General features: G+C 37.4%; 1 protein-coding gene across 5 annotated transcripts in view; it reads left to right on the top strand.

Annotated features, from left to right (window-relative positions):
- SLC25A12 (solute carrier family 25 member 12) overlaps positions 1–23,033 on the top strand; it is a 206,594-nt gene that overhangs the window by 157,713 nt on the left and 25,848 nt on the right. For all 5 annotated transcript variants that reach the window (XM_019459542.2, XM_019459557.2, XM_019459549.1 and 2 more), the window contains 8 exons: positions 1–17; positions 2,186–2,324; positions 2,969–3,062; positions 6,295–6,379; positions 13,239–13,320; positions 14,555–14,713; positions 17,804–17,856; positions 18,316–18,396. The exon at positions 1–17 is cut by the window's left edge and continues 130 nt beyond it. In XM_019459542.2, the coding sequence (XP_019315087.2) occupies positions 1–17; positions 2,186–2,324; positions 2,969–3,062; positions 6,295–6,379; positions 13,239–13,320; positions 14,555–14,713; positions 17,804–17,856; positions 18,316–18,396 (710 nt within the window). The remainder of the gene's footprint in view (positions 18–2,185; positions 2,325–2,968; positions 3,063–6,294; positions 6,380–13,238; positions 13,321–14,554; positions 14,714–17,803; positions 17,857–18,315; positions 18,397–23,033) is intronic.

Genomic DNA, 23,033 nt, shown 5'->3' on the forward strand with positions numbered 1-23,033 from the left:
AGGAGAATTTAGTTTCAGTAAGTAGAAAGCAAGTACTTCAATTTTCTCTTTCCTTAACATTTTTGAACCATTGGGTCCTGGCTCGCCTCCTTGGACACACCTGACTGTCAACTATTCTAACTTAATGTTTGGTTGGTAGAAGGTAAACAGGTATGTGTAAGGGAGGTGGGAGTGCTGTGATGGTGAATAGTCTTTTCCGGATCAAGTTTTTTTCAGAGCCACCATCGTGCTCTCCTATATTTCTAAATTGTTTATTTCCATTTACAGAGTCCAGTGAAAGAAAACAAGGGAGTTTGTAGACAGGGGTGTGCAATTACTTTTCCCAGTGGGCAGGGCAGTACTTCGCCCAGACACTGCTGCCTTCACCTTGGCCTTTTTCCATCCCACCAGGCTCCCAAAGCCTTGCTATAAAGATGGCTCCTTCCTTTGTTGCCTGCAGGGTGCTGTTTGCTAGAGGAATCATCACTGGCCTCTACACTGTTTTAATAACCATGGCCGTGGCAGAAGGTATGGAGGAAATATGTGGGCATCAGCCAATGTGGCTCCCTCCTCTCTCTGCCCCTTCACCTGTGCATTCAGTCTGCATGGACCAGACGGTTTTTTTGTTCTGTCAAACTGCTAATCTCTATAAAGTAATCATCTGGACCAATAGCAAACTGATGTCATTCACTTCCTCACAAAGAGTGCTGAAACTTTCCTCACTTACCAGTTCTCTTGTTCGTGCATTGTACTTATGTATAAGTTTTTGATTGCTGCTTGTTTTATATGGAGGGAAGCCAGTGAGTGCTTTTGTTGTTTCAGCTGAAGATCATTATCCCTGATTTAGACCGGGGTAGAAAGATCAACTTCTGTTCTTTTTCTTCAGTGAATTTGAACATGGAGCATGTCACTTTGTCCTACACATTTCACCTCCTTGACACCCATCTCCCACTCCCTGAACCCTTACCTCATACCCTAGCCAAAAAATGAGAGAAGGACAGAAAGAAAGGGAGAGAAGGAGGAAAGGGTGGGCGGGGGGAGGGGAGAAAGGAAAGAAAATCCTACAGAGGGGGACTCTCATTGCCTTGGAATGAGGGGACCCATTTAATCTTTTCCAATTGGGTTACATAGACCTATTATAGCTTCAACTTACCAAATGCCATTTCAGTCCCTGAAGGAATGTATTAAATAATTTGAGTTCTCCTTTTGGGTCACTGGCATCCAAATTCAAGCTAATACAAATATCATCTATATTTGGGTTAAGGCATGTATGTGAGGGATGGGTACATTTGCCCATCATTACCTACACTATTCTTAGTAGACCTTTGTGATTAAGGTCACACTGGTATTTCCATAAGTATTTCTTTGAGTTTTTATTAGAGAATGTTTTTAATCATATGGGTTCCTCTGACTCCTGGCTTAGAAATTAGGCTTTTGCAAACTATGAAAAATGTTCTCTTTTGAGTTTATATCCAAGGGGTGGGCAGAGGAAGAACTTACCTCTTCACCCTGCAGAGGTAATGAAGGCCAGATTGCCCCCCACCCCCATCACTCCCCAGGCACAAGAGAGCCTCTTTTGCACTGTTCCACTAAAGATGTAATTTATAGTGAATAAATCCTCCCTAGATTTTCTCTACATTTTTTGGAGTTTTTGGTAGTTGTACCTTTCGTGATGCAGATTCAGACTGTTAAATATCTTAATTATAGTAGTGGTCTTAAAAAAAAGAAAACAATTAGGAAAACTGATATAGTGAAATAGTTTTAAAATAGAAAGTTACCACTGGTTTTTGTGTATGAAAAAAAAAGCAAGTTTAAAAAATACTCTGTATTGTACATTGATGTTTGAATTATCCTAGACTAGCAAGAGTTCATAGTTGAGGATCTTGAAAATCCTGTTTAAATAACCATTATTTTTGATCTGTGATAATTGTATTTGTTGTTTCTGACCTTATAGGTAGATGAACCGTGAAGTCCAACTTCCAGATGTTGCTTTCTTCCTTAAAACCTAAATTACATAGACCTCCCTGAGGGCGTGAAATGCACTGAGTGTTTCAGTAGGATACTTTCTTTGTATTTATGGACTGGTTGTTAATCACTTTAATAATGAAGACTACTTGGGATCTTCTTTGAGAAAAGTGTAGTGTCCTTAAACGTGTTTTATTTGTTTTTGCTTACTGTTTAAACTTTTCCTGTTGTCATTTCCTAGGCAGCTGGAGGCAGCATCTCACACCAGGTTAGCTTCTCCTACTTCAATGCATTTAACTCCTTACTGAATAACATGGAGCTTGTTCGTAAGATATATAGCACTTTAGCTGGCACAAGGAAAGATGTCGAAGTCACAAAGGGTAAGATTTCAAAACTGTGTGTTGATTGGAATGTGCATTTTCACTTTTCTTTATCTAGGGCATGAAGCTGACCTAAGTTTACCACTCTGAAGCCAGATCTAGAGAGTGTGTTACGGTGTGCGTATGCTTCACTTGGGCGGTAGTGGTCTTCAAAAATCCAGGTGCATTTAATGGGGTGCTGGGGTCAGGAATAAAAAAGCAGCTCTGACAGTTTTGAAAAGAACCTTGGTCCAGTCTGTCAAACTGGCTAGTGGCAGTGTGGCCGAAACTTGTTTGTGCTAGGAGGGAGTTGTGGCAGAAAGATGGGCAAGCCTCCTCTTTTTGCTGTGTTGTAGTAGGGTGTTTTCGTTGATTGGAGAATAGCACGTCTTTTATCTTGTGACTCTGGAGACGAAAGCAAATAAGAGAGAGGATTCTAAAGAGATTGTTTTATCTTTGAAATAAATTTGTTTTTGCTGATTCCTTGTGTTAACATTTTATCTTTTGCCGGCTTTCAAACTTCCATAGTGGAACTTAGGTATTTAAATTCAGTTTTAGATTTTTAAAATAATTCTAAAATGCCTTTAGCTTTCAGAGGATAGTTGGTTAAACTAGAAGCATGTTAAGAATGTTTTAAGATTTTCAATTCTTTCTTTTTCTTCTAGAGGAGTTTGCCCAGAGTGCCATACGCTATGGACAAGTCACTCCACTAGAAATTGATATCCTCTACCAACTTGCAGACTTATATAATGCTACAGGGTAATTATTCCAATAATTCTTCATGATATTTATTATAGGACAGTTTCTGTAACATGTGAAGCAGGGGTATGCTTTCAGTTCATTTTACGGTAGTTAATTCAGTCTACAAATTCCAAGAAAGAGAGAGAGGCCAAATGAGAAACGGGAGGAGGGAGAGACAGACTAAGACAGACGTTTAGGTTGGGGGGATGAATGAAGGGAAAGGGAGAGAGAGCAGAGGGGAAAAGAGCAAGGAGGAGAAGAGAAAAGGAGGGAAGAGAGGGAGAGAGGGAGGTAAAAGAAGAGAGTAAGAGCTCATGGGACTTGTGAGAGGGAGATAGGGGACAGAAGACACACGAGAGTGAGGGGGAGTGAGAAGAGAGAAATGGGGAAAAGTTGATTTCATCTGGACTCAATTAAATGTAAGAGATTTGTGAAAATTTGCCTACATTTATAAAGTAAACTGCAGTACATGTCCAGGTGTCTTATAATCTTTTTGGTTCATTCACAAATGGTCATTTTTACAGAACAGTATGTATCATTTTGTGTTGGAAGGTATCATTTCTTGAAATACGTTCGTGACGTTGTCATTATGGTTATCATCATAGTCAAGCTCAGATATTTTATGCCTCCATTCTATTTTTTAAAAATTTTTTAATGTTTATTTTGAGAGAGAGAGAGCACGTGCATGTGAGTGGGGGAAGGGCAGAGAAAGAGGGAGAGAGAGAGAATCCTAAGCAAGCTCTGCACTGGTAGTGCACTATGAGTGCAGAGCCCAACTCAGGACTCCCATCTCATGAACCGTGAGATCATAACCTGAGATGAAATCAGTAGTCAGATGCTTATGTGACTGAGCCACCCAGGGACCCCTAATGCCTCCACTCTATAGACTAAAATAACCAAAGCACATTGAGAGTTTTTGATTTGTGAAGTTCTTTTGTAAATCCGAAAGAAAAACCTTCATCTCTGGGCAGGATTTGTGGGATGCGGGACTTACGCTCTTATATTAGGTTGCAAGATTTTTTTAAGTGTAGGAATATCTGAAAAATGGTTTTTGTTTTTGTTTTTAATATGAAATTTATTGTCAAATTGGTTTCCATACAACACCCAGTGCTTATCCCAAAAGGTGCCCTCCTCAATACCCATCACCCACCCTGCCCTCCCTCCCACCCCCCATCAACCCTCAGTTTATTCTCAGTTTTTAAGAGTCTCTTATGTTTTGGCTCCCTCCCTCTCTAACCTCTTTTTTTTTTCCTCCTTCCCCTCCCTCATGGTCTTCTGTTAAGTTTCTTAGGATCCATATAAGAGTGAAAACATATGGTATCTGTCTTTCTCTGTATGACTTAATTTCACTTAGCATAACACTCTCCAGTTCCATCCACGTTGCTACAAAAGGCCATATTTATTCTTTCTCATTGCCACGTAATATTCCATTGTGTATATAAACAAAAAAATGGGTTTTAACCCTAGAGCTGAGGACTATTAGAATCTGGGTATATATGGGTGATTTATTGCCTTTATGCTACATAATGAATTATTGGTCTGGAGATGATACTAAAAATGCCATCCAGTCTTTGGTGATTGACATGAAACATCAGGCCATGTCTCCTTCATCTAGAATTCACATTTTTATTTATTTATTTTTATTTATTTTTATTTATTTTTTAATTTTTTTTTTAACGTTTATTTATTTTTGAGACAGAGAGACAGAGCATGAACAGGGGAGGGGCAGAGAGAGAGGGAGACACAGAATCGGAAGCAGGCTCCAGGCTCTGAGCCATTAGCCCAGAGCCCGACGCGGGGCTCGAACTCACGGACAGTGAGATCGTGACCTGAGCTGAAGTCGGATGCTTAACCGACTGAGCCACCCAGGCGCCCCAGAATTCACATTTTTAGCAGAGGTTCTGTGCCACCTTTATAAGATAATAAATGGTTTCAAAAAATGCTTTTCAAAACTAGATCTGAAGTGATCTACCTGGTTCATGGAATGTACTTATTTTTAAGTAAATTTTTTGGAAACAGTAGTGCAGGGTTCAAAACTCAGAGCTTAAAAGAGCATGCTGTAAAAAAGTATCTCTTCTATCCTTGTGCCTTTCCTTAAAGGCAACCAGTATTCATCAGTTTTGTATTTGTCTTTCTCAAGATACTTTGTACCTATGCATTAAATATGTACCCTAAAGGAATACACTTAGTATGTATGAACTGTCAATGTCTATACTTTACTTCTAACAAGGATTAGTTCTTTACTTTTAGTATCTACCATTGGAGTATTATTAAATTTGTGTAGTACATATTATTTTTCTGAGATCTTTTGCTTTTTGTTGTGGGATCCTGGGTTTGGAGATTTTTTTCTCACTAAGATGATCTGAGTGAATAGAGAAATACTACTTTATTTTACTATTATGTTTATTTTAGAGCATGAGCAGGGGAGAGGGGCAGAGGAAGAGAGAGAGAGAGAGAGGGAGAGAGGGAGGGAGGGAGGGAGAGAGAGAGGGAGGGAGAGAGAGAGAGAGGGAGAGAGAGAGAGAGAAAGAATCTTAAGCAGGTTCCATGCTCAGCACCAAGCCCGACACAGGGGCTCCATCCCACAACCCTGGGATCATGACCTGAGCTGAAATCAAGAGTCAGATGCTCAACTGACTGAGCCACCCAGGCGCCCCAAGAAATACTACTTTTAAAGCATTGTTCTTGGGGTGCCTGGTGGCTCAGTCAGTTAAGCATCCGACTTAAGTTCAGGTCATGATCTTGAGGTCCATGGGTTTGAGCCGTGAGTCAGGCTCTATGCTGACAGCTCAGAGCCTGGAGCCTGCTTTGGATTCTGTGTCTCCCTTTCTTTCTGCCCCCCCACCCCCCCACTCACACTCTGTCTTTCTCTCAAAAAATGAATAAACATTAAAAAAAATGTTTTTAAAGCATGCTTCTTGGGGCACCTGGGTGGCTCAGTCATTTAAGCCTCTGATTTTGGCTCAGGTCATGATCTTTTGGTTCGTGGGTTCAAGCTCTGCACTGGGCACTGTGCTGTCAGCTGGGAGTCTGGAGCCTGCCTTGGATTCTGTGTCTCCCTCTCTCCCTCTGCCCCTCCCCTGCTCATGCTCTGTCTCTCTCTCTGTCTCTCAAAAATGAATAAAAAGGTTAAAAAAATAAAAAAGCCTAGTTCTTTTCCCGTCTTCTTTTTTTCTGAAGAAATATGATCTTGGTATGAGGAGTTTGTTGGTGTCTAACAGTTTTTTCTTTCCCATATTTTTGCCTGAAGGCGCTTGACTTTGGCAGATATTGAGAGAATAGCTCCGTTGGCTGAGGGAGCCTTACCTTACAACCTGGCAGAACTTCAGAGACAGGTAGGAGGAGTCTCATAAATAGAATCACCTTCAAAAATGCTGAAATAGTATGTACATGACAGCCTAAAGTTCCTGAATGCTATGAAAATAAAAACTGTCCAGAAAAAGTCTCTACTTAGCTCAAAGATTACAACTGTTATTCCCACCCTCATGGACTATTTTTATGGGGACCTAAATTTATGTTTGTGGTTTTTTCTTTATTAAGATAAGGGAAATAAGAGTGCAGACATACACGGGCTTGACTCCTCCCTAGAACTAGCAGTCTTCCTTTCACTTGTGTGGTGACACTTAAAGATTAGTGTTAAGTTCACTTTGAAAAATTAGACTGATATTTATGGGGCTTTAAAAATACAAAACATTCTTCTAATGAAGTACATCTTTCACTGAGATCATGCTTTATAGATTACAATAACACAGGAAAACTATGTAAGTAATGAGCCAGAAAGACAACCTTGAATATTACTACATTTTTTAAATAAAATATTAGCATTTTTTCTTAAAGGATGATTTAAACAATAGCTTCTGAGTCCCATAAAGTTAATACAGTCCCATTTCTGATTACAAAAATACTACCTCAGTGGGAAAATAAACCCCATGATATTACATGGAAGGGTACAATGGCACAGTTATTTTTCTTTTCTTTTCTTTTTAAGTCTTGTTTTAAATTGAAACTTTCACTTCTGTGGCACTTGGAGGAGGCCCCAGTTGTAGTTATGGTCACATGGCTTTGTGTGTGGGGTGAGGCTTAGGAGGGCTCCTCCCTGTCACCCGGTATTTCCCTGCTGTCATAGACAGTGCTTGTGTCCCACATGATTCCTGAGGAGACTTGTGCCGTATGAGACATTGAAAGGGTGTGGGGAGATAGGGAAGAAGACAGGAAAAAAAGGAGAGAGAGAAAACAGGAAATGGGCACGCCACAGAAAGAGCCCAAGTCTGTTTTTTCTTCATTGCTGCCACATAGGTGAATAGCCACATGTGCTAGTAAAAGATCAAGGCATGTTAAGTGTGGTTCACTTTGGGAAATTTTGGTAGGAAATTTTTCTTCTACTTGTGCTCCATGAAATGATGTTTCTGCTTCTAAAGCTAATTAGGATTTCTAGTTCTACTTTTCATAATAAATAAGAATGTTTGTAGTCAGGTAAGTAGATTGAAAATGGAAAATTTTGCTTTTATATCTACATTTTATGTTAATACTTTGGAGTGTAACAAAGCTTTCTGCAGATTAAGATATATCTGTAACTCCTTACAATTTAGCTTCTTTAGTAGCAAAGAATTCTTACCTGCTGCCATCAAAGTTTATTTCCACTGTACGTTCTCAGGTCCTTAAAAAATAGATGGATTTTGGGGCGCCTGGGTGGCTCAGTCAGTTAAACGTCCGACTTCAACTCAGGTCATGATCTCGCGGTCCGTGAGTCTCAGCCCCGCGTTGGGCTCTGGGCTGATGGCTCAGAGCCTGGAGCCTGCTTCCAATTCTGTGTCTCCCTCTCTCTCTGCCCCTCCCCCCGTTCATGCTCTGTCTCTCTCTGTCTCAAAAATAAATAAACGTTAAAAAATTAAAAAAAAAAAAGATGGATTTATTCCAATGCATTGATTTATAATAAAATTTAATAAAATTGTTAAATGGTTGAGATATTGAAATATTTAAAGAGCTTAACGAATTTAATTTTACATTTTATGGTATACATTTATGAAAATCTGCTCTAGAAATTTGAATAAGTTGCATTTCAAAAGATATTTTTCAGTATTAGGTGTCTATAAATAGCTTATAACATTACTATATTTCCTAAGCTGTACTTTTCATCTCTGTGACGGATTTAGTTTATAACTGGAAGTTTATACCTCTTAATCCCCTTTATTTTGCATTCCCCCCCCCCCCCCCCCCCGCCCTACACATTCCCTCTGGCAACCATTATTTACAACAGCCAAGATATGGAAGTAACCCAAGTGTCCACCAGTAGATGAATGGATGAGAAAAGATGTGGTACACACACACACACACACACGAATATTACTCAGCCATAAAAAAGAATGAGATCTTGCCAATTGTGACACCTTGGATGGACCTAGAGGGTATTAATGCTAAGTGAAATAGGTCCAAGAAAGACAAGTATCATCTGATTTTACTTACATGTGGTATCAAAAAACAAAACGAACACAAAACCCACCAACTCTTAAATCTTGTTTTGTAAGGCCAAGAATATTGAATTCAAATTCAGGTGTGATTTACTGGCAAAAGAATTTTGTTAATTTATTTTCCCTAACCTTATTTTTCCAATCATACATCTCAGTAGGTATTAAAATCTAGCTCTTTTCTCCCCCACCTTGTATAGTCAGTATAAAAATCTTCAGCTTTTCCTTTTCTTCTCTCCATTAATAGTATGCTGTTTTGAAGAGGTAGCTCTCTTCATTGGATTGACATACTACCTGAAGTAGTGTGGTTTGGGCACGTAGCTTGACTTGTGGCATGATCTTGCTCTAGGTCATTCTCATTTATAGATTGAGGTATGTTCAACAACAAAAGCAGAAGAACTTTCTGCTACCCAAATGAGGTCTCAAGTCATTTCCTATCATACACATGTGCTTAGGGAACAGGTTAAAAATCAGTTAAGATTCTCAACTCTTATTTTGCTTTGAAAAACACTTAATTAATCTTGTTAAATATCACCTTCATGATCATAATCATAACTTACGGGAAAGTGCCTTTTCCTTTGGCCCATTTGCTCACGGTAGGCGATCTTCTTAGTGTTGAGTATTTTCTTTCAGTCTAAATGCTAAAAATTCAGTACACAGTCATTAACAGGCATGACAGCTACAGTAGCGTTCTACTTATGAATATTCATGAAGTGAAATCCATAGCATTAATTACATTAATTTACATACCTGAATACAAGTGAACCATAAGTTACAGTGATAGCTAAGCTTGAGAAAAACTTACTGACCATATTGTATTTAAAAAAATAAATAAATGCTATTGAATAAGGGCAGAGGCCAAAAGGCATTTGCATATTTGGGTGTTTATAGTTAGAGATGTTTTTAGCTAAGAATTCAAACACACTGTAATCCTTCAGTTTTCATAGGATTTTGTAGGGGTTATAAACATTAAAAAATTAGTTTTTAAGTGTTTATTTAATTTTGAGAGAGAGAGCAACAGAACACAAGCGAGGGAGGGGCAAAGAGAGAGGGAGACAGAATCCAAAGTAGGCTCCAGGCTCTGAGCTGTCAGCACAGAGCCTGACATGGGACTTGAACTCAAAAACCGTGAGATCATGACCTGAGCTGAAATTGGCTGCTTCACTGACTGATCCATAAACATTTTGTAAAGGAAGAGAGAGGGTAAAGAAAATATATGTGATGAACACAGGAGAGGCTTTTTATATTAATAAAAAATAGTGGTAATTTCATTCTTTTTTGGGATCATAGCCCTTATTTGAGTTTTAGTTCAACATATTTTTTTGAAAGGAGACATGATTGAAAATAATAAATCTATGAGAATGAGGCCTGTTTTCACCCAGTTTTGTAATTGAGAAATTCCATTTTGGGATAAAGTTTTATGTGCATGTTTTTAGAAGTTAAAAATATTTTTGCTGTCCAAGAAACAGACTCTTATCTTTACCTTGAAGACACACACTGTGTTTTCCACTGTGCTATCTTTGAAACAGAGTATTAGAAGTAACTGGTTAGCCTTGCTTTGTTCAATCAACGTTTAAAAAACTAACTGAACATAGTCAATATAATACATTGAAGTGATATCAAAAAGATTTTTGGTTTAGTAAATGAAAATAAAATTTTTTGAAAATTATTTTATACTATCTCATTCTTTTCGTTTTTAATGTTTATTTATTTTTGAGAGAGACAGAGCATGAGTGGGGGAGGGGCAGAGAGAGAGGGAGACACAGAACCTGAAGTAGGTTCCAGTCTCCAAGCTGTCAGCACAGAGTCCCACGCGGGGCTTGAACTCACAAACTGCAAGATCATGACCTGAGCTGGAGTTGGACACTTAACTGACTGAGCTACCCAGGCACCTCTGATCTCATTCTTTTATAATTTTTACTTTTGTAGATGTTTACAATGCAATCGCTTCTTGCCCTTTTTGGCTAAGATCAAGTGTACAATGCATATTATGAGTAATTTAATAAAACCTATTACTTAGATTTATATAGATATTAGTACGATGGATCATGTATATAATTTATAAATGAAATCATAATCTTTGGTTGGCAGGAGTATTCAGTCATAAACGGTTGTTGAAACTATTTACCTAATGTTGGAGAATGCAGTGGGGTGACTAGGGCCGCGGGTCTGCTTATTCCCCATCTCACTATGAGACCTTTATTGTCACTTGTCCTGTCCTTAGTATGGCCATCTTACCTTTAAATGCACAGTGGACTGACTGAGAAATTAGTACTTTGTGGTCTCACTGTGGGTTAGACCATCCTGATGGTCTCAAAGGGAGTTTATTTACAGAAGATTGAAAAACATTGGGCCCCCCCGATGGCTGCATTAGAGCACAGGTCTTGAGTGCTGCTTGGTAAAGTACTTTCACCCTTTGGGAGATAGTAAATCTCTAAACAGTCTAAAATTAGTGTTGTTATTGTAGTGATAAAGAGAATAAAAAGTAATTGTCTTTTTGGATGGCCCATTTTTTTGCTCTTCTATGAATGAATCAAAATTATGCTTATATTAAGGTTTTGTTAAAATATCCTACTATTTCCCTTATTTGATTTCAAATATAAATGTCAGTTTCTATTTATTGCTCACTTTTGTTACAGTACATAAATTAAACACAATGGATGGCAATGCAGTTGTCTGGGCTAACTTGGTAGGAAAAAATGTATTTCCTACAAGATCATGATAATGTACTACTCTGTAATTTTCCACCGTTTTCATGATGGTTTCTTCCACATGCTAAATTCAGTTTTGTACATAATAGGTATATACTTTCACGCAATGGATTATAATAAAGTTAGTATATTGTGATAGTTGAGCTTTATAAAATATGTACTGATATTTGAAATCATGGTGTTTTACCAATTTTTTTTGCCAAGGGTTTTCTCTGGGTTTCATTTTGACTTTTCATCATACATTACTTATTTTCCTTTTTACTATAGAATTTGTTGAACCACAGCACTGGCAAGCATAATGAGCTCTTTTTTTTTTTTTTTTTCTTTTTTAAGCATAATGAGCTTTTAAAAGATCTCTGCCTACAGAGATCACAATCATACATTAAATATTTAGGTATCACATGCTTTGGTTAAAAACTGAAAAGATGTGTACTGTGATTCAAGATTTACAAAACAACCAAATAAAACCTTTCTATAGGCTGCTTCTCAAATTATTTATAAATATCCAGGTTTGTCATATTTATCTTGATTAATTGAGCTTTGAAGAGATTGTACAGATGAAAGCAAGTCAGAGTAGACTAGCTTTTTTTCTTTCTTTTAGATTTTAGGCATGGATTCCCTCTCCATTAAATTATTCTAATGAGCGTATCTAAGCTTTTTATTATGCAGGTTTTTAAAAAAAGCTCATTCCAAGTTAATATTTTTCAAGTTTTCTTTATGATAAACCAAATATTTTATTCTTTCATTTCAAACTGTTTATGCAGCATAACTGCTGTTTTCATAAAGAAGATATTAAAGAACAAGACTGGCAGACTAGTATAGACAAATTATTTTAGATCCTTTGTGTTGTGGGTTACCTATGAAATAACATTCTGAGTCACAATAGGGTTTTTTCCTTTGCATTGTTATCATCATAAATCCTATGTTGTAACTATAAATGTGGGTAGCTAGGATAGTTTTCAGCCTAACTACATAGCAGAATGATTTAAAGCCTTTAAAAAATAGTAAGCTCCAGGCCCCGGAGACTTATTTTTTAAAGTCTTTCTTTGGATAGGTATAGCCGGAGAATACATAGGTCTAGGAAAGAAAATGCTCAGTAACATGGTTCAGAAATATGTGGTTAACTAGTGATAAACCTCAGTGGTGAGCTTGTAAAGCCAGAAGTAAGGGGGCCAAGGCTCTGAACTCTTAAAACTGTAGTTATTAAAGTTTTTCACTTTAGTCCCAAAGAGAAGCATTTGACTTTGCTTCACCTACATACACATAACAATCCTAGTTGTGTGACTGCTCCAGCCTTAAGAAAAGAGAGAGGCGATAGGCGGCTAAACCAAATCCAACCAGGGGCTGTTGGTGAAAGAAGTAATGGCCGTGAGACATGGGAAGATAGCACCAACAGGTGCATTAGATCTTGATGCAGTAATTGATGGACCTAGGAATCTGATGACTTTCAGTCATTAGAGAAGGTGTTTTTTGTCATCAGTATTCTTTGATTTAGGAATCAAGATAGTTTGTGTACCTTTTAGAAATATATTTTTTTATTGTTTACTTTTGAGAGAGAGCCAGTGAGAGCGGGGAAGCGGCAGAGAGAGGGAGACAGAGGATACAAAGCAGGCTCCACGCTGACAGCAGCAAGCCCGATGCGGGGCTCAAACTCATGAACTGTGAGATCATGACCTTAGGTGAAGTTGGATGCTTAACTGATTGAGCCACCCAGGTGCCCCCATTTTTGAAATATTTTAAAATTTTAAGTTAACTAAAGTAAATAAAGGGGAAAGATTTTATACTCAAGACATTTATTTACCCGAAAGATTCACTTCTCTGGAATGATAGTGTATTCTCCAAGATTAGAGAAATCAGGTATTAATAGACTTATTAAAAAACGGGGCGAGAAGAAGGCAACTGTGTCTCTTAGGCTAATCGAGGTATCTGTGTTAAAATCGTAAAGTAGCTGAATTGTAGCCTTTTTTATTTGCCATATACTTTTCCGAGTGTCTTTACCTATTTTTTCCTCCCTGCAGCAATTGCACGGTTTAGGCAGGCCGATCTGGCTCCAGATTGCCGAGTCTGCTTATAGATTCACTCTGGGCTCAGTTGCTGGAGGTGAGTGACATGTCTGTGTGCTGTTTCAAGCTTGTGTTAATGCAGTACTATCTCACTAGACCGAGACAGGTCAGCAAAGGTGCAGTTTCTAGTTCCTGCGGGTCATAACTACAGAGCTTTCTGCAGTGTCCTTTATTTCTACCTGTGATGAGAGGATTGTCGCAGCACAGCTGTGGCCCCTCTGGCTCCAGTGTGTCTTGAGGACAAACCCCTGTAATAAAGTGAAAGTCTGCATGCATGCTGCACTCGCCTTAATTATCCTGTTAAGACAGTATGAAGAAATGGAATAATGGTGTTGGGGGTGAGACAGGTGTACAAATCCCAGAACCTTACAAAACAAAACAGCCTCCTAAAGTGATTGATTCACTGTAGGTTTTCTACTTGTATTTTTTTTTCCTCTCCCTCTTTACTGGCTAAAGAATTATCTAGACTTGTAGTTCATATTTGCTAAAATGAAGCCCTAGTCCCTGCTCCTAGGCAACATTTGAGAGACTTTTTTTTTTCTTACATCTTTCCATATAAAATGTGTAGAATCTGAAGTAGCTTTGTTGAGAAGATCCTAGGAGGTGTGATTAAAATGCTTATGATTTTTCAAAACAAGCCTGAACTGATGAAACTATTGTTTTTTCCTTTTCAGTTTTAGAAGTTGCAGAACATGTTTTGGTTTTCAACAGTTGAAAAATAACACTCCACTTCATTTTATAATTTTTCCAGTGTCAGAAATTCTAAAGCCTGGCATTAAAAAAAGCCAAAAAACACAAATTCTGTACAAAGGGATAGGGTCATGTTGAGATGTGGTTCCAATATTATGGTCATAACTAAGAGTAATTTACCAAAATGCTTTAATAAACTAAGTTTTAAAATTATAGCTACCTGTTTCTACACATATGGTTATTTTAAAGGGTAAATGGTATAATATTTAGGCATTGAATGGAAAGTATAAAGAAATATATAATAGTTTCATGTTGTGGAAATCAAGTCTTGATGACTTAACGTTGGTAATGACTTGAAAATGCACGCAGTTGTTCTCTGAAGCAGCTGTATTTATGGGTCCCAAATGCTAGCCTGTTATCCTTCAGCAGTGTATGGAAGAAGGAAGAATAACATACAGTCTCTTTTGTGAGAATAGATACTGTGTTTTGTTTTCTAGTCCTTTGAGATGAGATTTGTTGTCCTTAAAGAGCCTCCATTTAATTGCGCTCTCTTCTAAGGGTAAAACTTGTTTTCTTTGTAGCTGTGGGAGCCACTGCAGTATATCCTATAGATCTGGTGAAGACCCGCATGCAAAACCAGCGTGGCACTGGCTCTGTTGTTGGGGAGCTGATGTACAAAAACAGCTTTGACTGTTTTAAGAAAGTCTTGCGTTATGAGGGCTTCTTTGGACTCTACCGGGGTGAGTAACTGTTATCTTAGCTGCTGAAGTTAGTGGTTTTATCTCAGCAGCAGCAGATTTTAACACCTTGATTATGAAAAAAGTGTATTGTCCAGTCAGAGTAGAGATGTTTCTCTCTTTTAATTTTCTTGTTGCTTGTTTCCCTTTTTACATTCTTGCTGGTAACTAGCAGTATGTGTGTAGACAAGGCCTTTATTTCTTCCTGACGTGTGTATTTCATGGAATCCAAATTCTGTTGCCACTGTGCTCTGACAAACTTAGGCACATGTCTGCAAGTGGAGTACAGGATGACAGCTAAGAAACAGAGAGCTGCTTTTCTCAAAGAGTTGGAGAAAAGAGATATGCCTCTGCTCTGTGAAATAGAAGCCAGGCAGTTAGCTGAAAGTGAGTTTACCCTCTATGCACTTGTTTCAATTGAAAGAGATATCAAATGTGTTTGTCTCTTCCAAGGAGACCATTCACAAGTCTTTTTTTCCAGTGAGTCATCTGAAGTTAGAAAAAAAAAAAATGAATAAAAGAAAACGCTTGGCTTCATGTCTCATTCTGTCTCCTTTCCTCCCCTTAGCTCAGAGGCACTGTGAGTAAAAGCAGAGAGATTTTCTTTTGCAGAGAATGTTACCACCAAGTCTAGGCTGAGCACAGTGCTGTCAGCATCAGAGGCAACAACCCCCTTGTAGAATTCTCCCCACCCCCATCGGCTTTGTAGGAACTTGTTCTCTTTGGAGAGGGAATGACTTTCATGTACATGTTTTCACATTAGAATTTAGGGTTTCCTTTGGGAGGGAGATTAATTTTTTAATCCCTTTGGGCGCCACTTGGAATTCTTTGAAAATATTCTCCACATGCTCAAGTCCAGAGCATTTTTGTAATTTACTGTACTTATTTGTTTGCACACACAGTCTCATTAATCCCTAGCTCACTCTGAGCTCTGTTGAACTGTTTGGCCTAGAACCTCTTCCTTGGAAAGAAAGACTGGACCTGAACAAAGCTTATGCTCGTGTACAGGAGGAAAAAACACCTCTGGTTAGCATTATTTGCAGATATTCAAGTGAAAAATGTATCTCTGATACAGTTAAAGGAGAGGGTCATGAGGATGTTCATTATTGGCATTTTATATAGAATCTAAGAAAAGAGAGTGGTTTTGAAATCAAAGTAGGCTTAAATACCCTGCTCCTAAGAATGAATGTAGTTAATTTTACTCAAATATTCAGAACTCTAACCTCCCTGAATTCCAGCTGTATCACATGTACTCCACGGGAGGAAGGTGTGTGTTGTCCAGAATGCAGATCTCTGCCTGGGAATGCTTATTTTAAGCTGTCCTAAACCCTGCATATCTAGATTATATTTAATGAGGAATTTAATGAGGGTTGAGTGGTACTAAGGGTTTTTTGTTTTTTTTTTTCCTTTGTCATCTCCAATCTTTCTTTGTTGAAAAATGACCTTTCTTCCTCCTTGGTTTACTTTTTCTCTATCAGAAGTAACCTAGATATATACTGCACAGTTTAACCTTCTCAATGGATGGATGCTTACAGAAAATTTCATTTGGGAGAGATGTCATGTTAATGAAATGAGTCCAATATAGCAAGTTTAGGGGTGGGGGAGAGGTGGAGGGATTGTTAGCTTTATCCAGGATGTGAGCTGATAAAATCAGTTCTTTAAATGAGAGACTCTTGTATTAGGGAGAAGATTGTAGGAGTCCTGTATGTGAACACTATGATTATTGAGATTGTCATATATGGCTTAGAACTGGTCCATTATTCTGTCAGATGATTGACAAAATTGTTGACAGATTAGCCTAAATTTCTTTGCAGGCAACAGTGATAAAATGACATAAATCAGTACTTTATTAAAATTCCATGAGCCTTATTGAGGCAAGTTGTAAAACAAATACACATGCTGACATGGTTGTATGGAAGTTAGATTAAAAGTAATAGGGCCTCATAATCATGAAGGTTAGAAAGTTAAGACTGCCATCTGCTGATTTATTCTTTTAAATCAGTCTGCTACCCATTAAAGGTGTGTGCAGATTTGTGTTTGTCATTGATAATTCAGTTTGACTGACAGTAGCCTATATGTATGATTACTTGCTGGCTCTCAACTCTTAGAAAATCACTCAGCAGTATCCTCAAAGTAGGCTTAAGATCAGCAGTGAGTGTGCAAACACATACATAACTCCCCCTTGGCTGGGTGATTTAAAGGATATAGAATGTTTATTGTTAGCATCTTTAAAAAATGTATGCAAAAAATGTATGCCAACAATTTGAGTAATCTGTGTGCTTTACAAAGCTGAGCCTTATGAATATCTACAGATGTTGAATTGTTTATATATTTTTTTCTTTTGCAGTTTGCAGCCAGCCTGGGAAATTTAACTTTCTAAGAATAATGATTTCCTTTAAGAAGATTCTTTTGAAATGTCTTAAGTTTGACATACATTAGTAAATAAGAATGTAGCAGGCATATGTTTTTGTTTGTGAAAGATATCCATTAAATGATACTTAAAACTGCATTTTTCTTTGCAGTTTTGGCTTCCTTTAAAATAAATGGTACTGAATTCTGGTTTTCTCTATAAAGAGAAAATTATGCAAGTTGGTGTTCTGTAATAACCAAACCACTATATGCTATTATATAGGTAGTAGCATTTGTGGCAAAATCTGGGTCTTTTCAACACCAGGCTTTGCAGAGGTTTTCCAAGCATACAACATTGGCTTCTTTAAAGTGCCTGTCTATGTTTGTATATTGTTGGTTGTAAAGGGAGGGGATTTGGTTACATTGTTATTGGCAATGTTCAGGAGTAGAGAAGATCCATGGTCTCCATTCCTTGCTCACATACTTTTTGAGAGGTGTTAGATAATTAGGCTTTAAAGGAAGCATGCTTAAGAAAAGGATTTATAGCCTCAAGAAAGCATAACATTATATTTGACATCAGTATTGTATACATGTACAGAGTTTTTAGGATAGTCCGTTTTTCCATATTTTAATGAAAGCCCTAAAATGTTTGATGCATTAATAATATGGAAACCATTGCTTGTTGGGCTTGTATGTTCATGTTTAGTACATTCATATCGTTAATGCTTCTTTCTGTTTACATAGGTCTGATACCACAGCTTATAGGGGTTGCTCCAGAAAAGGCCATTAAACTGACTGTAAGTATCTTTCTCTTTGAATTTATGTCTTTTGTTCAGATTATCATTAAGCCAAAAATTAATGGTGCTGCTGCTGAGACTGGCACACTATCAAGACATTTGTAAAACTTTAAACTTTTATGTAGACATTTAATAATTTTTTAAAAGTTTATTTATTTACATTGAGAGAGAAAGAGAGAGAGAACCAGCAGGGGAGGGGCAGAGAGAGAGGGGGACAGAGGATCTGAAGTGGGCTGCGTGTAGACAGCAGAGAGCCTGATGCAGGGCTTGAACTTTCAAACCGAAATCATGACCAGAGCTGAAGCCAAACACTTAACCAGCTGAGCCACCCAGGCGCCCGATGTGATAATTTTTAATTTTATCATGAGACAAATATTTTGATGACTTGGAAAATGAATAACATGCCATTAGAGGAAATGGTTGAGAATTCTAGTTAACCGATGTTGTCTTTCTGATTAGGTTAATGATTTTGTCCGGGACAAATTTACCAGAAGAGATGGCTCCATTCCACTTTTAGCAGAAATTCTTGCTGGAGGTTGTGTAAGTATTAATACTGGGCATCTCTCATGACAAGTATGTTCCTTTAACCTTTTTTGCACATTAGATATAATATCTGAGTGACATTCCTTCCGAACTCAAGGGTTTCTAAGATTTTCTCAGTGATAATAAGGAATGCTTTTTAATTTCATTGCATGATCTAACTGATTTTAAGTGCAGAAAAGAGGTAGTATTTTTGTCAGCTCTAACTCTTAGAAGCTCCTGACATTATGTTCCATACTTTGTAAAGTTCTGATTCTGATTCTTAAATATTATAGAAAATAGAGTAGTGGATAGAGTTCCCATACATTTATATTGTCTGGAAGTTTAAGTGTGAGATGACTGATTAATTGAGCTCTTATATTTCAGGTGTAGGACTGAGTAAACCATTGTGGTATAATTATAATTTTCCTTCTTTAGGGACCAGAGGTTATAGCAAACAACTGTAATTATGTTAAGGCTATTACATTTCTGAATGCAGAGTTTCAGATTATATTTAATTAGAGCACAAAGGTTTCTATCTTTAAAATGTGAGTATAACATTGGATTTAGACCAATTCTCTAATCTAAGTTTGTAGCTCAACTAATTTTATTTGTGGTGTTCATTTCAAATTTGTTAATACACAATTTAAGACTTATTTAGTCCGTTTTGTCCCTGAAGCCCTTAATAATTTCCAGTTGAATTGGCTGACAATCCTGCTAAACCCTCCTCAGTTGTTAGTGGAACTTGAGGTGATAAGGTCAGTGACCTTTGCAACTTTTAATTCAGAGAAGATGCCCTGAGGGTCAGAGAGAGGGGCTGCTCTGGATTCTTCTTGATGAGATTTGTCAGTCTGGTACATACCTGGGTCCTCACCTTTGGGCAATTGAAGTTCCTATTGAAGAGGTGACTTGGGCTCTTTGTGTGTGTGTGTGTGTGTGTGTGTGTGTACATATGTACATATGTATGTATGTCCATTTGTGTGTATGCTTGTACACATGCCCACCCAAGTACATTCTCAGGAAGAAAACTCACCTCTTTGGCTGACTTTCTTTTTTCATGAAGGACAAATAACAAACATAGAATAAGACCTTTGTTTAAGCAGATCACAAAAAATATAGTTTCTCTTCTTCCTTTACCCTAATTAGATGCTGTAATTATTTCTTTTCTCATGAGAGAATGTTTGCAAATCATAAATATTCTTTTTCTCAGTTGTTTTAGTTTTAGTTTGGTTAAGAAATTTCCTAACTTAGTTTTGCAACTGCTCATGTGTACACTTGCCAGAAATATCCTGAGTCATGCTCTTTCTGTCCCATGTAGCTAATTATTTGTTTCCATTTGTAATACCCAGAGGTTTTTGCCCATGAAACTGACCTGTTCCAATGTCTGACATGTGACCTAGGTGGTTAAACCGTAATCAGATATTTGGTTCCTTTGTTTTTCCTACCATGGACCCTGTTTCTAGGTTTGAACTTTGGGAATTTCTATTGAAGTCTGGGGTGCCTTGAGGGTTGTGCTGACACTCTAAATTTCTTCTTTCATCGTGACTTCTTTCTGAGAGCTTTGATGGATTGTCTAGTTGGAAATTGACAGCATGAAAAATAGACAGGTTGGGTTGTAGGCAGAACGATGAGGTTGTCCACAGTTCTTCATCTCAAACATTTTTTGCTGCCCTCTTTTTTCTAAATATCTTCTTCATTCAAGGAGGACAGAAAATGTGTAATTACTGAGTTTGTATTGATGAATTCAATTACACTACAGTGTAAATGATTGTTAAAGCATAATCTTCCAGTTCTCCCAAAGGTCTATGTATTTCAACAGAGAATAAGGCCTTAAACGAAATGAGTGAGTCTCTGTGTAAAGAATATCAGCCACTGTGGAATACAGGAATTCTCTCTTTCCCGAACGAAACGTGATAGACAGCCACCAGATAAACACTGAGAAGAGTGGTTACCCATGCGCCTGATTGTGAGAACCCTCACCATCCTGGCTAGTGGTGGTGATCTAATGTGCAGTGTCCCTGTGGGTATTTGGCTGAATGCTGTCAGTGCCACCAGCTAAGAACAGTGCTCATGTTTTTCCAAAAATCACTCAGTTTTAAAGACCTACCTTGTGTTAACCTAATGCAAAACATGTTAGCCTAATGCAGATTATTTCAGAGGAAATGGTTCAAACTGAGCAGTCATTATTGGTTTTATAGGTTTTTTCCCCAGCAGAAGGATCATCTAGGACTTGGGCTTTGAGTTGCCTATATATAATGGAGAGAAATTCTGCTATGAAAATGACTGTTGCCCTCTAGGAAAAATGGTGTTCATTGACTAGATAATGAATTGACCAAGAAATAAAAATACCTGGTCCTTAGACCTTATTTTTTGTTGTTTGTTTTGTTTTATGACCTATTTTTTAAAAATATGGTATTTGATACATGCCAAAGAATACATACTATATAAATCTAAAGAGTAATAATAAAATGAGCATCTATAAGCCTGTCACCCAACTAAAATATTACTATAATTGACACTGGTTTTTGCTTCTAATGTAGCTCTAATATGCTAAGATTGCTAATGAGCAAGCAGTAGGGACTTTTCCTATCTGAACATTTTATAGGCGTTAACTATCTCATTATCATTCCCACCTGGAGGTGAAGAAAAGAAACCTAAGTGAGATCCAGTACTTAGTAAATGGTAAAGTTAGGATTCAAACCACTTTTTTTTCAAATCCATATTTATTCATATTTGGTATATTTCCATTTATTCATTCTTCCATTTATTCATTCTGATTCAAAACCAGCCATCAAGGCTGAGAAGGATTTAGCTTCTTTTTTCCTGTGAAGAAAACCAGACTTAGGATATGTTTACGTCTCATAGAAAAAGGGTAGTTGCTGATCATTCTCACCAGATAAAACTTAATCTTAAGTCTAATCATATTCTGTGGCAATTTGAAGGTAGAATTTCTTATTCTGATTTGCTTCATTCCTACATATCACCAAAGAAAATACATGCTTATGATTATAATTCATCATAATAGCTGCCATTTCTTAAGCATCTCGTACTGGACTTGTACTTTATAGGCATCTTCTCATTATTATTCTTAGCTTGAATTGAAGAAACTAAAAACTCAGTGAAATGTAGCAATATTTGGTGTTTGTTTCTGTTTATTCATTTTTTATTTATTCTCTCATTCATCGAATGCCTGCTGTGTTTCAAGAATATTTTTAAAGCAACAGCTTTATTAAGATATAATTCTCATACCCTACAATTCCCCCACTTTAACGTGTACCACTCAGCAGTTTTTAGTATATCCAAGGAGTTGTGTAGCTATCACCAAAGTCAATTGTAGAACATTTTTATCACCCCAAAAAGGAACGTGGTCCCCTCTAGCTGTCGCCCATCAGTCTTTCCTCTTTGCCTCTGCCAAGTCTTGGGCAGCTGTTAATAAGCTTTCCATCTCTACAGATTCACCAGTTCTGGACATTTCATGTAAATGGAATGAAAAACGTGTGGCTTTTTGTGTCTGGCTTTTTAAAATTCAGCATAATGTTTTCAAGGTTCATCCATGTTGTAGCATGGATCAATGCCTCAGGTCTTATTGCTGAATAGTGTTCTGTTATGTAGATATGTCACATTTTGTTTATTGATTCATCAGTTGTTGATCATTTGGGTTGTTTCCACTTTGTGGCTATTATGAATAATGCTGCTCTGAACATTAATGTAAAAAGTTTTCTGCGGACATGCGTCATCACTTCTCTTGGGTATATACCCAGGAAGTGGAATTGGTGGGTCATATAGTAACTCTAATTTGTATTTTGAGGAATAGCCAGACTGTTTTCCAAAGTGGCTGCACAGTTATATGTTCCTACCAGCAGTGTAGGAGCTTTGAGATTTCTTGACATCCTTGTCATTGATTTATACCATCCTAGCGGGTATGAATGTTACCTTGTTGTGATCTAATGACTGACAGTGTTGAGCATCTTTTTAAGAATGTATTGGCATTTATATATCTTCTTTGGAGAAATGTCTCTTCAGAACCTTTGCCTGTTTTTAAATTGGGTTGTTTTTTATTATTAAGTGATAAGAGTTCTTCGTATATTTAGAATCCCTTACCAGACATGTGATTTCTAGTATTTTTCACTTTCTTGACTGTCCTTTGGAGAATTGGACTTTGATTCTAATGAAGTCCAATTTAATTATATTTTGTTGCTTGTGCTTTTGGTGTAATGTCTAAGAAATTATTGCCTAATCCAAGATCACATAGATTAATACCCATTTTCCGCTAAGAATTTTATAGTTTTAGCTTTTACATTTAGGTCTTTGATCTTTCACACAAATTGTTAACCTTAATTTTTTAGGGTCTTTTGCCCTGAGCATAGAGATTATTAAATGACAGTTTTATTTTTCATTGTTAACATTTTGGTATATATTTCCTTCTAGTGTTCTCATACACATGCTCACCTGCATGTGTGTACACACACACACACACACACACACACACACACACACACGCTTTTTAAAACCAAATGGAAGTTTTGTTGACTCTGAGTTCTTGATTGAAGATACAGGCTGCTCTTACTTTCTTTTATTTTCAAGTGTGCGTGGTGGGGAGGGACAGAGGGAGAGGGGGCAGAGGATCCAAAGTGAGCTCTGGGCTAACAGCAGAAAGT

Source organism: Panthera pardus, unplaced genomic scaffold, assembly GCF_024362965.1.
Source record: "Panthera pardus isolate Hobbes unplaced genomic scaffold, ASM2436296v1 HiC_scaffold_10, whole genome shotgun sequence".
NCBI classification, from domain to species: domain Eukaryota; kingdom Metazoa; phylum Chordata; class Mammalia; order Carnivora; family Felidae; genus Panthera; species Panthera pardus.